This window comes from Pseudomyrmex gracilis, unplaced genomic scaffold (genome assembly GCF_002006095.1).
Source record: "Pseudomyrmex gracilis isolate BER0280 unplaced genomic scaffold, ASM200609v1 scaffold_125, whole genome shotgun sequence".
NCBI lineage: Eukaryota > Metazoa > Arthropoda > Insecta > Hymenoptera > Formicidae > Pseudomyrmex > Pseudomyrmex gracilis.
This window is the reverse complement of record NW_018020709.1, coordinates 449,933-464,613: the sequence shown is the minus strand read 5'-3', so window position 1 is coordinate 464,613 and position 14,681 is coordinate 449,933. Positions and strand designations below refer to the sequence as shown.

The 14,681-nt window shown below is 36.6% G+C and overlaps 2 protein-coding genes across 3 annotated transcripts in view; both read left to right on the top strand.

Annotated features, from left to right (window-relative positions):
• The first annotated feature begins 50 nt into the window (after positions 1-50).
• On the top strand, positions 51-5,464 carry LOC109856605 (dentin sialophosphoprotein-like). 2 transcript variants are annotated; one of them, XM_020432062.1, is made up of 9 exons: positions 51-274; positions 374-537; positions 644-727; positions 835-981; positions 1,386-1,589; positions 1,844-2,494; positions 3,001-3,157; positions 4,281-4,370; positions 4,473-5,464. In XM_020432062.1, the coding sequence occupies exons 1-9, from the start codon at positions 109-111 to the stop codon at positions 4,640-4,642; spliced, it is 1,833 nt and encodes a 610-aa protein (XP_020287651.1). In that variant the 5' UTR covers positions 51-108; the 3' UTR covers positions 4,643-5,464. The 2 variants fall into 2 exon arrangements, with proteins under 2 accessions (XP_020287651.1, XP_020287652.1); XM_020432063.1 differs by lacking the exon at positions 835-981.
• A 4,214-nt stretch (positions 5,465-9,678) lies between these two features.
• Positions 9,679-14,681, top strand: part of LOC109856606 (thyroid transcription factor 1-like) — a 16,043-nt gene continuing 11,040 nt past the window's right edge. The window contains exons 1-2 of the mRNA XM_020432065.1: positions 9,679-10,120; positions 10,205-10,327. Of these exons, the coding sequence (XP_020287654.1) occupies positions 10,245-10,327 (83 nt within the window). The 5' untranslated portion in view covers positions 9,679-10,120; positions 10,205-10,244. The remainder of the gene's footprint in view (positions 10,121-10,204; positions 10,328-14,681) is intronic.

Genomic DNA, 14,681 nt, shown 5'->3' with positions numbered 1-14,681 from the left:
ATAATAAATGCATGTGTGTGTGTGATGTGTGTTCTGTACTTGAATACTTTGATGAAAAATTCTATTGGACAAGATCCATATAGTTGATTTATTTTTGAATGTTAGGAAATGCACGAGAAAAAAGACGTTGAAAAAATGTCTAAAATCAAGAATGTGTTTGTGTGGTTCACGCAAACTTCAATTGGCTACAAGATACTGAGAGCAATAGATAGAACTCTGTGGGTCGCGCAGAAGTGCACAGAATGGAGTTTGCCCGATCACATGATCGATACACGTACGATACCCATAAAAGTTTTTTTATTGTCTCTCAACGCAGTGTAGTTCTGTCTGATTGTTTGACAATTTATCTTTTTGAAATTGATTGCATTTTTAGCATATAACAGACCGCTTTTGGAAGGAAAGGAATATTTCACTCTTGTCAGACCGTTACCTTGGATCTTTTTCTTTCCGAGTTTAATATTCATACGTTCGTTCAAAATGATACTGAACTGCTATTTAATCATGTTCGGCTATCCTCGAGTCACAGAGCTCCAAATAGTACGTGTTCGTTTGAGGTTTGCAATATAACACGTAACAATAAAAATGTCGCGTTTACTTATTATAATTTCTCACATCATCTGGCAAAAATCTAATTTTCCGGTAGGTAAACTTCATACGCTACAATCGTCAGTACATAACAAGGTACGCGAGAAAGAGTGCGAACAAAATAGAGGAGTCGAGTAAAGAGGTAAGCTCTTTTCTGAGATCCGTGAGTGACGTGTAGCGAATGCAACGGTGTGTTCCTTCGAAAAAATAATAAAATTAGCACGATAACAGTCTCGGTGGTGGGTGTAGGACAAAAGATTGCCTATGAACGAGGTCAAGCAGTCTCTGATCAGATCAATCCGTCTGACTTTGTCGAGTTTGTCTTGTCTGGATTCCAAACTTTCCGCATCACCACCGCCTACTAAAATTCATGTTGGTAGCGTCTTCGATTTTAAAGTAAGTAGAATGCATCCCCGTAAACTGACTTCGTTGATGCGTGCATGAGATAAAATTTTTGGGGAAAAGGTTTTACTACCTGAACAACAAATACCGCATACTTTTTTTTTTCTACGACCACTTTAATGAAGTAAGACACATATCTTCGATGTTGTATCTGTATGTTACTGATAACTATAGGAATGTTTGTGAATGCTTCTTATATTTTCTATGTAAAATAAAACGGTTTTTTGGATTTACGTGTCTTTGGTTTGTGTGTGTGTTTGTTTAATCTATGTCTTGAGAAAATAATGTGACACAGAAGTTATGTTTAAATACGCGAAGATACGCGAAAGATAGAATTCTACGAAAGAACGAAATAGAAAAATGTGATTAAGATTATGAAACACTTTTTTTTTTTTAAGCCAATAGTCAAAACACTGCCGGAAAAGCCAGATTCGTCGGATTCGGATTCTTCAGACTCGGAATCCTTGGATTCGGATTCTTCAGACTCGGATTCCTTGGATTCGAAGTCTGTAGTTGACGAGGCCGCCATTCCCACCAACTCCGCGAAGTCGATTGAAGAGTCAAACAAAACGGTCTCGGATCCTAAAAATACAGATGAACAGGTATTATACAAAAAGTGTGAACGAGAGTGCCACAATAGTATGGTTTTTATATTCACGAAAAATTTATTAATTTTTGCAAATTTTTGGAAAACACGATCACACATCTTTCTCGTTAAAAGATCAACTTTCCTCTCGTCTATCTTTCGATATAATATGTTTGCTTTATATTTTTTTTTCTCCTCATCACACGTGTAGTATGTTTTTACGCGACACAGGAGATTGATTCGGATATATGATTCGTGTTATCTTTTTAGGACTCGAGTACGTCAGAAGAGTGCGAAGAAGACAAAAATCTTAAGAGCGAAGATCCCAAACATAATTATTATTCTCAGTTCTTTCCTTACTATATAAAAATACAGAAAAGAAACCGCAAGTACAGCAAGATGTTGAACTGTTTTGGAACTATTCGTAAAGTATCTAGTTCTGACTTTGAATCTGAATCTGAATCTGAATCTGAAAAATTTTCGTGTATCGATGGATTAGTATACAAACCTTTCAAAAGGACTGGACTTATTCCACCGTCGCGCTACATCAACCTTGCTGGTGACAATAGCGATAAAGATACGGAAGATACGGATGATACGGAAGACATGGAAGACATGGAAGATACGAAAACTATAGATTTGATAGAACTTTTCAATCCAAATGACGACTGTTCCGCACGTACTTCCGAACAAGATTCCAAAGATAATTCCGAGAAAAATTCCGAACAGACTGTGTTCGAGCAAGTAACCGAGCAAACTTTCGAAAAGGTTCACGAACAAGATCTCGAGTGTTCTTCCAAACATGCTTCTGAAGAGAAGCAAGATACCGAAGATGCTATCAAAGTCAGCGAACAGGTATTCGAACATATCGTCGAACAAGCTCTGAACACAGAGGCTTCAGATGAAGATAAACTTGATTGGGTATGATAAAAATATACAAGAATATCCAAATATTAATTATACTTATAAAATATAGTAGCTCATCTTTTAAAAATTCCTCTTCTACATGTTCGTCTCCTATTCCCACCACTAAAGATAGATAAATAAGCCATAAAAGTTGACAGTTTTATAACTGACTTTATTCTTTTGTCAAATCTTTCTCTCTTTATTTCTTGTTCCCGAAAATTTACGACCTAATTTTCAAAAGCAACCTGGAGTTTCCATCTCTCATGTTTCATCTCTTGTTCGCTCCAAACTTTACATTTTTGAGAAGAGAGCTACTGTATTAAGAAAATGTATCTTTTTTAATGCCTTTCCATATGTCATATATATAGCATTCAGATTTGTTAATCGTTCTCGTTACTCTGTATTTTCCATTTGATTTAGAAATGACACTCAATTCGGTGACATTCTTTTTTTGCGAAAATACGCGTAAATACGTTCAATACGAAATTGTAAACTAATTTAGATACTGCTGACTAATTTAGAAATTGTCTGAGAATTGGCATGACAAGTCAGAGGCAGAGCGCCAGCTTTTCCATTCGCCGGAAAAATCGAATCAAGAAGACGATGTTACTTTCTACTCTCCGATTAATTCGGATAGCGAGCCAAAGGATCACTTGACGTCACCGTTAATTGACGAGAGTAAGTGATCTCTTACAGTTGCGGCATTATGTAATCAGAAGTCTTACCTTATGACATTTATCAATATGCGGTAGAGTACTGGCTTTTTTTTGCTTAACATTCATTTTGTACGTGCACATGTATTCGCTTTAAGTTAAGACACTAATCTGCTCGGAATTTGGTGGACACTTTGTGGCGCCAACTAACTCTCTTTAGAATCAGGTTTTTTTTTTTTTGTTTAATACCTTATTGAAAATTTGTTGCGCTTACTTAACAAAATCTGATCTCGACAGTCTTGGGCAATTCAATTAAAACGCATAGTTAAAGAAAATCTAACTACATAACGCTATAACACATTGATTGATCTCGATCACACACATTGATCTGATCTCGACAGTCTTGGGCAATTCAATTAAAACGCATAGTTAAAGAAAATCTAACTACATAACGCTATAACACATTGATTGAAGCGAAATAAATTGTTTGCGAGTGAATGCATCAATGTACGCATATTAATTATGTATATTTATAAATTCTTTTTCCAATACCGTCTCATTTTCACAAAGCCAAAGCTGTTGCCAATATTCACATATGTTTACTGCTGTACGTTTCGGAATATATATAATCGAACATCTCTTTAGATAAATTAATAAATTTCACAACTCGTTCCAAACTAACTAAACAATATTAATAATTTCGAATCAAAACTTTATATATGTATAACAAGTTTTATATATGTATATATATACACATGTACATATAATATCTGTATATATATATACATATATGTACAAATATTATACATGTATAATATGTACGTATATATACATGTACATATAGTACATATATATTATACATATATAATATTTTGAATTGGTACATACGCGTGGCGATATTTGCAAAAGACGACTTTGACGTTTCATTTCATTTAACAAATTTTATATCATACATTTTTTTATAAGTATTCCATATCATATATATTTTTACGATTATTCCTCTTGTGTTCGAATTTTTTTTAACAAACAAACGCGCTTTGCTACAAATCTCTCTCAATCGAACCAGCTTGTACCACGTTGCGTACATATACCGCATCGCTTTGTAAGCGAATGAACTATAATAACATTGACATTATTTACTTGTTCAGAGTCATTCACCAGAGATAATCTGGAAACAAGCAAGTTTATTAACGCCGAAATAAACTGGTCTATCTCGCAATCGTCATCAAAGATTCCCGGTAACATAATTACGGATTTACGCAATTTGCATGCGTTGGCTATCTTCTTTTTTTTGTCGTTTTGACAGATTAAATTACGTGTCGTTCTCTATCTTTCGGCAGAGTCGAAATCATCTGACGAGATCGATAACAGCGCCGTGGTAAAGAAGCGCAGTGGAAATGTGAGCAAACGGCATAAAGGTAAACGTTCGGGTCACGGTAATCGTAAAAGAAAAAAGTCAATTCACAAAAAAACAGAAAAACAATATCGAGAGAGAAAAGACAAAGAGTGATCGAGCGAGTGAGAGAAAATGAGAGAGAAAGGTAGAGAAGAAAAATTGAAATCTTGAATATATATATTTGGAAACAAAGCGAACGACCGAACAAGTTCGATAACTCTTGATCTTCTTAAAAACGAAAAAGAAAAAAAAAAGATAAAGGCGTATGTGCGTGCCCGTTAGTATAATATTACATCGCGTATCGTAATCAACGGTTACGCAATTGTTAAAGAATTAAGCGTTATTTGGAAGACAAGATATCGTTGTCCGCATCGTAACTGCTGAGATATATATATATATACCGATACAGATAGGCTTATCGATATAAATTCGAATAAAATCTGAGGTTTTAAAAACCGTTTCGAGCTATCGCGCTATTCTCAACAATTATTATCGCTTTATTAAATTAACACGTAAACGCGCCGTTTGGGGGTATCACATACGTACCGCGTGCTAGACTTTCTGTTCGTAACGCGTTTCATGTTTTCGCTGTTTTATTATATTACAGCGTGACATTGTATTGTTCCGTGTGAGATAATCCAGCTCCAGATATAAAAAAAATGATGAAATTGTCACTCTGTTCTGTATTTTTTGTGGAATTGTCACACTTTCGTTTTTGATTGATTGTTTATTAACTTTACAAATATGATTAGTTTTACAAATATGTGATTTGTATAAGTGAGATTTATTAATTGATATTGTTATTAACGTACAAAGATGTTTTTTCGGGTTTGAACCGCGTTAGTGTCATTTTTATACCGAACGTTTTTCGTGAACGTTACAGCTCACTTCGTCAGGGTTTAAAAAAAGAGCAGCCTGATACTTTTAACTTTTTAACTCTTTAAACCCTGATGAAGTGAGCTGTAACGTTCACGAAACGTCGGTGTAAAAATGACACTAACGCGGTTTCAAACCCGAAAAAAACATCTTTATGTATGTTAATACTACACACCGCGAAAGCATCGAATATCTGATATTGTTATTATTTTACACACGCCCCGAGCGCCACACCGCACTTTCGGGACACGTAATTAAAAACCTCAAAGTAGAAGACGAGAAACAAATCCACCCGTCGCTAAACGCGTTAAAAGTAAAAACAAATTAAAATATTAGGATTCTTAAGTAAGAAAATGTTTATATACACGTACTACATATATATATACATATATATGTACACGTATTATACACACGATCGAATTTTAATGTTAATGTTATCTAATACGTTTCGTCGAAAGCATAATTCAGCGTATACTCTGTCATCGTCACTGTTGTTATATTTGTTCGAACAATTGCCTATTTTCATAACAATGTTTATTATGATACAATTATGATTTGTGTAAAATGTAAAATGCGATGGCGCGCAAAAGAAGGAAGGAAGAAATATAAACACGCTTCCTCCGAGACACTGGCGCGCGTTGCATTTAAGAGCCAGTACTCATCGTCAAAATGTGATCAACGAGAATATATATATATATATTCTCGATGACAAAAGATTAATTCGACACGAGTGTGTCGAAGTACAACTTAATTGCGCGCGAGATTCTCGAATTAAGTGTGATCGTAACGAGATCCGGATTTAGCAACGATAAGTTCTTTTAATCTCTCGACTTGGATGGAACTTTTGCGAACACGCGCAAAATGACTAAATGCATCTATGTGTGTTCAAAGTTTTACGCAAATATTATTGTCAATTTTTTAGACGAAACATCGCGTCTGTCTCGACGATTACGTAAAACGCATATATGTGTAGTTTTTGTTATTTTACGGCAAAATGTTTAAAAGACGCGGCAAACGCGAACGTACGTCTTGCAAAGTCTGCGCATTATTATCTTCGAAACACCGCGATGAACTGATTTTTTTGCGGATACTCATTTATTTACGTAATCGCCCGCGACAGCGACTATCGCATGTTAGGTTTAAGTCGTGTAGTATAAAAAATTCACTTTTAAAATTCGTAATACATAAATTTGTATTGCGTTTGTCGATCTTTACTTTTATCTCCTTATATACTAAAATAAAATGTGTAAAAGTGCAATTTTTGAAAAAGTTTTTATACACAAATTAACGACATTCTTACACGTCAGAATTAAATTGTCGTCCTCTTAACCCTCCGGAGTTACACTTATTTATGCCACATAGCATTGGAGTTACACTGGGTGAATTTTACCGAAGCGATTTTCTAACGCTTATTACTGAGCGTTAAAACAAGCTTTTGAGACGTATTTTTCGAGCCACTAACCAGACCCCCCCCTCTCCCTTCTCCGAAGATACACACAAATGTTAGTTTCGATTCGGTAAATTTTACTCAGTGTAACTCCGGAGGGTTAAAAATGTAATACAGTTTCAACTTTTGGCCTTAGGGTCAATTATGCGTATATATATTTTTTTCTAGAAGTCAATTAAATACTCTATATTTTTTATTTACTTTGTTAAGTCAATGTGCAAAAGTAATCTAACCCTAACGCGCTTTAATTTTTTCCTAACATTCTTAATTTTTAGTATCAGTAATAATCACGTAGGTAAATAGATAAAAAGCGAAAATATAGATAAAAGAATATATTGAAGCTACCGAAAAAAACTACTCCATTGATGCGGTAAGTTTTATTTTTTTTTTTTATTTTTTTTTTACAGACTCATTCATTCTGTTATTTTTTCCACGCATCTTTTTTAACACTATACAAAATGTGTGCGAAATAAAATTATCGATACCGCGCGCTATGGTCCTAATTAATTATAAATGTTTTTTAAGCGAGTGCGTTTAATAGTGTTATTAAGATTGTGTTTTATATAACACGCTTCTTTTCTTCTCGTTATTAATATTAAGGTAATAAAAATATATTTGCTCTCATTGTCAGTTTTTTTCCCGTTTTCTCGCAACGATTTGACTTGGTCGTTGCAAGAGTTATTACGTATTCGTGAGACGAGTTGTTAAAATATTCGTTCACATTCAGTGATAAACCGAGAAACGACAAAGTAATCTAGATCAATAAAACGCGGGCATAACATATAATTGATAGCTCGTTCCGATCTCTTATCTATCTCGTCGTAGCACAAATTTTTGCGTCGCTCAAAATTTATATCAATCTCTCGCGCACGGCGATCAACGTGATTACGATGCGCGTTCGCAATTTCTTCTCACCCCACCTTTCTGCAAAAATTTATTGCAGATATCGCGAGAGAGCGTTCAATTTTTCTGCGACGCGCAACAAATCGCCCTTATCGCTTCTCGCCGCGATAAAGCGAAGATTAGACCCATATGTCATAGATTTGTCGGATGGACAGATAAAACGCGACGGTGACACGGTGTCCTGGAAATTTCACGGAGAAACTTACGCAATATGCTCGGATCGCGTTTATTTAAATCGCGTTATCTCGCGTAATAAACAACATATTTCAAACCACTCGCGCAAAATATTTTTGTCATTGAACGTCGATCGAATAAAAATTTTGCAATATTTGAATGTGATTTTTCTTGAACGATGCGATAGTTTTTTTTTTTTTTTCCCACGGAGATAATTGCATTTGTGCAACAATTGCAAATCCCGACGCACGAAGATCGGGGGGGGGAGGGGCTTATCTGCGCGTGAATTCTGTTGCATAAATAAATATATAGATAGTGAAGGAAACGCGCTGTGTGTGTTGTACTTTATCAAGCGCGCGCGCGCGCTCGTGGCAGATTCTGTTCGGTAGCACTTGTCGGTTAAGCCGCGGATACTTCACCTCGAGGGTCTCTTGTCATTAACAAATTGTGAGGTACAATGGACTCCGAGAGTCGAGTAGCAGCAACAATTAACCAATTATCTTTTTTTTTTTTATAGTTGTCTGCCGTTGGGAATTCTTATGGGTCTACAACATTTTTCGATACAATTTAAGTTTCATATAACAATTTTATATATATACACTAATTTGAAAGTGATCGCGAAATTTTAATTAAGATTTGAATTAATAATCTTTTAATTTTACGACTTTCTTTGATTTTTTTTGTGATGTTCAACGTGATAGACTCGAAACAATTTATTTAATTCTTTTTTAATAAAGTATGTTTAAGTTATTATTTATTTTATTGAAAAAATTAAAATGCTTAAAACGGAAAATTATTTTATCTCTTACATTAATATAAATAATTAATAATTAAATTTACACTTTGTGCTAAGTTGTGTATCCAATTCATTTATATCGAATTAATTACCAAATAATATACACTCAACATTGCTCGCGCAATCTGAACAACAAAATAATAACGTAATTGCAAAATAACATCGATAATAATGATAATTTAAAAAAAAGAATCCCGTGTGTTTGCTGTAATTGCGCTGCGCGTTTCTAATAGAAAATCCCAGAATGGCAAATCATCATCGACGCGTCCGCGTTATCTTGAAATCGTTTTTACACGTGATAGAGATACGGCAATCTGTAATTTTGTTCTTTTTCATGCCGATCATAACTCAAAGAGAAGTTATAGCACGTCTAGATGGCACGTGCATTTTCGAGAGGCGTGTGTGTTTCAAGTTATACATCTCTGTGCTATGTTCATATTTGTATAGGTAAATGTTTACACAGAGGTGTGATACTTGTGATACTCTTTAACAAGATTACTTCTCATACGTGTACAGAGAGAGAGAGAGAGAGAGAGGCGCTTAAATAGACAATTTTTAATTAAATTTCAAAAAAAAAATCTAAAAGAAAAGTCTAAAAAAAGCTTCGGTATAATTAAAATTATTACTAATTAAATATTGCTAATTAAATTCGTAATATTTAAAAGTTGAAGGAAAAATATTGTTGAAAAACTTTTGATATAAAAAATATAGATGAACGATTAAATTGAGAGTGTTGGACTTTTTTTTTTTTTTATCAAAAGAATCAATAATTTGGGCCGATGTTACTGCCGGCTTTCAGTAGTCAACCTAATCTATGTAGAGTTTTATCAGAGATAACGTTACCCGAGCTCCTATCTGAGAGAGAGAGGGAGCCATTTTTGTTCGATCATCTACAATATATAGGTGATCGATTTACGATACAATTCTTAGTAAAACGCAAGCAATCACACGGAAATCGCGTATATGTTTCGCGTTTCTAGTTTTTCTTCAACCAATAATAATCGTCAAAAAAAATAATATGTAACGTATGACACCAATCGGATAAATATTAATTGAAAAGTTCAAACACAAGATTCACCGTGTTGTATTCGAACTATAATAATAATAATAATAATAAGCTGCGCGCGTGCTGTTCTATCGTTGCTTCGAATTAGCGAATGATATTGTGAATTTTTTTAATTGATTCAAAATTTATCGGGCGAGAGTTTGCGCCGCAAACATCCAAGGGACAGGAAGTGGTGTTTTAGCGCGTAGAAGAAAGCGCGAGTTAGGTATTCGAGAAATGAGAGCATGTGAAATCACACGGACCTTTCGAGAAGGAAGTTACAAATGACGCTGAGATCGTGAAGGAATTCGTCTTCGGTTGATTTCCCTCTGATGTGTCCGTCCGGACGCGGTGCGTTTTTTTGACACAAATATAAGAATCGCGAAATCGCCGCCGACGACGGTTTCTCAACTTTTCTTTTTGCCGGGACTATAGAGGCCGTCCCGGAATCGGCAGAAAGAAAGTGAGAAAAAAAATGGCAATGAGTTACGACGACTGTTACGACGCCTCCTGGCATCTGATACCGCCGGATTACGTTAGCAACGAGGAGGATTACAGGTAAAGGAAATCTTCATTTCGGCGAAAAAAAAAAAAAAAAAAAACAGTGTCGAAAAATTATCGACGATAGAAGCGCGATTTGATTTTTCTGATTTTATTTTATTTGTGAAAACCGCGATATCGCGGTTTGCGTAACGGATAAACACACGCGCACACACACACGATTTGTTATCGCATCGATTAATTCTCGCGAAAACAACGAAACTGATTAATCCCAAAAAAATGAGATTACAGCATAGCGAATGAATCCCTCTCCCGTGTGTGTGTTCGCGCGAACGATTAACATATCTGATCGGGCAGATAGCACCGGAAACCGGAAGCAAAAACGTTTAAGAGGCAGTCACGCATATCGGTTAAGGCGATCCTTCGGCGTAGAGTGGTACGCCTTGTTACACACCGGGACACACTGGGAGAAGGGTGTGTGCCGACACCTGTTGGTTTCCATCATAAATTTCGGATTAATCGTATTCGCTTGCGAATGCGATTCCTCAGCTACTTTCCTTCACAGTTCGTTGCACCTGCGAGATCGCGATGAGTGCCGAGTCGAGTTTTGAAACCGGGAGTTAGGTTCGTCGCGAGTAGACGATTATTTAATTTAACACGTATATCGCACACGCGCACTCTCTCCTTTTATTCTCCCGTTTTTAATTGTTGTCATTCGTTCTTAAATCCCCCACAAGGACAGACATGGGTCTCCCAGACCCAATCAAAACTTGGATCGGCGTTTCTGGTAAAAATTAGGTTTTTTTTTTTAAACGCTTATATTTTTGAAACTACCAGAGACTCTTTCGAATTGTTTTCTTATCGGAATTGTTCAAAATTTTGATTAAAAAAAAAAAACAAAATTGAAAATTATTGATTTTTCGCGAAGATGTTCGATTTTAAAGTCGCGTGTGGGTTTTACACGTTAGATCCAGTTTATTTGAGATTTACAGATCATTTTTGAAATCTGTTCAAGGATAGACCTTCGTTGAGTAACTTTTTTTTTGTAAAAATAAATTTCTTCTTCACGTTGCACACACACACACACACACACACACACACACACCCAAAAAAGGATTTAACATGTGTTTTTTCCCTACAACGAGGAAAATATCCATAATAAAAGAATGGCGGAGAAAAATCTCCAACCCAGAGAAAATATCCATAAGAAAAGTGCCTGGGATTGTATTATATGTGCTCGAAATAACGTCTTAAACAGTTCTTAAGCGATTCTTAAAGCGGTGGCTTAAAGAATTTTTCAAGATCACCCCTGTGTGAACCTGCGTGGAGCCTATGTCACGTTTTGACGTGCTGATCGAACGTGGGCCCCACTTGGAAGAACGAGATAAAGAGAGAGAGGGAGAGAGAGAGAGAGAGAGGGAGAGAGAGAGAGAGAGACTCCCTCTTCTCTCAACGAGCCTCTCGAATGAGCTAAGAGTGTCTCCCCTCTTCTCTTTCCCCCCGGGGGCCACCCTGATCGTTTGACCATCGTTTATATATTCGGCCGTACACTACGTTCATTCTACTTTCTTGCGGGGCCCCGTTTGCCCCTTTTGTGCTGACTTTATGAATGAACGTAAAACCCGCATTCTTTAACTTTCGACTATCCCTCGCGTCGTCGAATTTCGCCGACTTTTTACCGAGAACGACTTTTAAGCGATTTATTTCAAGTAACAGCTTCGGCAAACCAAGTACAAAGGGGATCGCATCTTTTTACCGCCGACTGCGTACCGCATTAATATGTTAATCACTTTGGGGAAAAAAAAAAAAAAAAAAAAAACCTAAGCGCTCGAGAACTGCCGTCATCACGTTCTTTTTTCGCTCGTTCTCATGATCTTCGAAAAAAAAAAAAAAGCGCGCGCGAATATTGTGTGTGTGTGTGTGTGTGTATGAATTTTATTTGCGATAATATAATTTAATTCGAATGTAAACAGAAAGATAGAGCGAAGGAATGAGAGAAGAGATGCGTTGATTCCACAACTACACACTTCGAGTGTAAATATAAAATATTACACGATTTGTCAAACGCGATGTCGCACATCTTGTTAAACCCATGTTTTCTACATGTTGGGGACGAAATTTTGTAATATAATTTTTTTCCTCGCGTAATCTATCGAATTGAAAAAAAACAAAACAAAACGACTCGTATCATCGCCTCGATCATTGGAGAACGATTTCTTCAACCGGATTCTACACGGTGTGACGACGAGTAAACCAGTGAGTAATGTCTATGCGCTTGCGAGGCAAACTTCTAAAAGGGGGTGGTAAAACAATGAGACACAGACAAATTAGGTTGCGTGCTCGAAACAAGTTGGCACAGCTATCGCCAAACAGTCGTGGGAGCCTGGCAAATGACGCTCGATTGCCCGAAGAGCTCGAGACTTCTCCATTTTTTTTCCTGCCTTCAATTTCCGACGGAGAGAAGAGAACAAGCTGCCGGAGAGAGAGAGAGAGAGAGAAAGGGAAAGAGAGTGGAAATTATGGAAAAACGACAAACATCTCTCGAGTCTTCTTCTCGTGCCGAATATGATTCTAACCAGGTTAGACGCGATGTGCCCCCCCCCCAACAAAACAATAGTTTTGTTTTGGAGAACCAGCGTCGATTCAGCGATTTCGATTGATTGACGCGCGCGCGCGCGCGCGCGTGTATAGATAAAAATAAAAAAAATATTTGTAGTTGCAATATAATACGCGATATGCTTATCTCAACAACTGATTTTACACGACAATAAAAATTTTTGACGTCGCTCGAAGAATCGCGGATGACGAGCGTCAGCGCGCAGTTTTGACCGCCGGGAAAAATATGTAGTTTGTTTTTTTTTTCCGGTAACACACTTTCGATCAATAATTCGGTGACGATAAATTTTTTCCTCACGGTCACGAAGAGAAGAGAAGAGTCTCGGAAAAGAAGTCGGAGAAGAAGTTCAATCTCTTCCGCATTTTTGACTTTTTATGAAAAGTCGAAGCCGCGCGATTGTGACGACCGAGGAGACCGGTTTGAATAAACCGGAAACTCGCTACGTGTCGTCGCTTCGTGACCGTCGTCGTGTCGTTCCCTTACTTACCTGTGTGTTCTCTTCTTCCATTTCTGAATCACGCTTTTCGAAATCACCCCATTTTTCCATCTTGCTACCGCATGACGGACGGTAGCGCGCGCGTGTTGTACTGTATTTATTGTGCGGAGTGGCCGGCATTCAGGTGCGCGCGTCTCTCTTCGCGCGATTGGATACAACCTGCGACCTCCATTCTACGACATCAATGAGTTTCCGACAAATCGTCTATTTCGAACGAAGCGAATTCGATCTCGAGGTCAAAAGTGTGGTGTATATTCCCCTCCCCCTCCCCGCTTAAACCCCGTACGCCCAAATATTTCCTCTACCTATTTGACGACACGGGAAGAAGAAGCGCGATAGAAATTAGCGACAACGTCGTGAAATATTTTTTTACGTAAAAATTGCGCGCGAAATGAATGTTTTTTTTTTTATTTTCGCGGAAAATTATGGAATAATAATAAATCCGTCCTACATTTCGAATAAAATATCGTCCGCGATACACACACACACACACACGCAACAATTCGAGGCCGAAAGATTGGCATCTTCCGCGATCAATAGCGCTGCACGATCTTGACGTGTGTATTGCATCGACATTACCGCGGCAATAGTTTATTATCAATGATCGAAACGACGCGGAAAAAAAAAAAAGGTCGCGAGACGAATTCGATCAGATCACGTTAGAAAATCCGCGGAATTATTTTTCTGCTCCAACAAATGTGACATAGGAGGTATATAATAATAATAATAATAATAATAATAATAATAACTTTATTGAGCTATAAATAACAATGATAGAAGCATGTACAAGAAATTTATTTATAAAATAATGAGAAACTCAAACGGTGCTTGCAGCATGATGCTGATTCTAAGCTCTACCGGTGAACAAATAAATAATAAGAGAATAGATAGCAAATGATAACTTTAAGTAAACAATAATAAGTGCGACAAGTTATAAATGATTGAAGATTATAAGACGCCATTGCTACACGGAAAGCTTGATTGAGAGTCAATAGCACGAATATTAGCTGGCAGGAAATTATAGTATTTTACTGCAGTATAAGAGAATATAATATAATAATAATAATAATAATAATAATAATTATTATTATTATTATATATAATTGTGACGCGAACGTTAAATATTCGCTTTGGTGTGAAATAGGCTCCGAGGAATTACAAATTAAATCTTACGTACGTATATTTTTTGAAACTAAGAATGAAGAGGCTAATATGAGCCATCTAAGATTAACATAGGCCAATACGAGCCATTCCGAGGTTGTTGTGCAGGAATAAGCGTGCATGTATATATATATATA

Excerpts from the sequence above, each read along its gene's own strand:
- LOC109856605 (XM_020432062.1), top strand. The coding sequence starts at position 109 with ATGCACGAGAAAAAAGACGTTGAAAAAATGTCTAAAATCAAGAATGTG. Across the intron at positions 275-373 it reads CGATCACATGATCGATACAC|CATATAACAGACCGCTTTTG; the intron begins GTACGATACCCA and ends TTGCATTTTTAG. Across the intron at positions 1,590-1,843 it reads CTAAAAATACAGATGAACAG|GACTCGAGTACGTCAGAAGA; the intron begins GTATTATACAAA and ends TTATCTTTTTAG.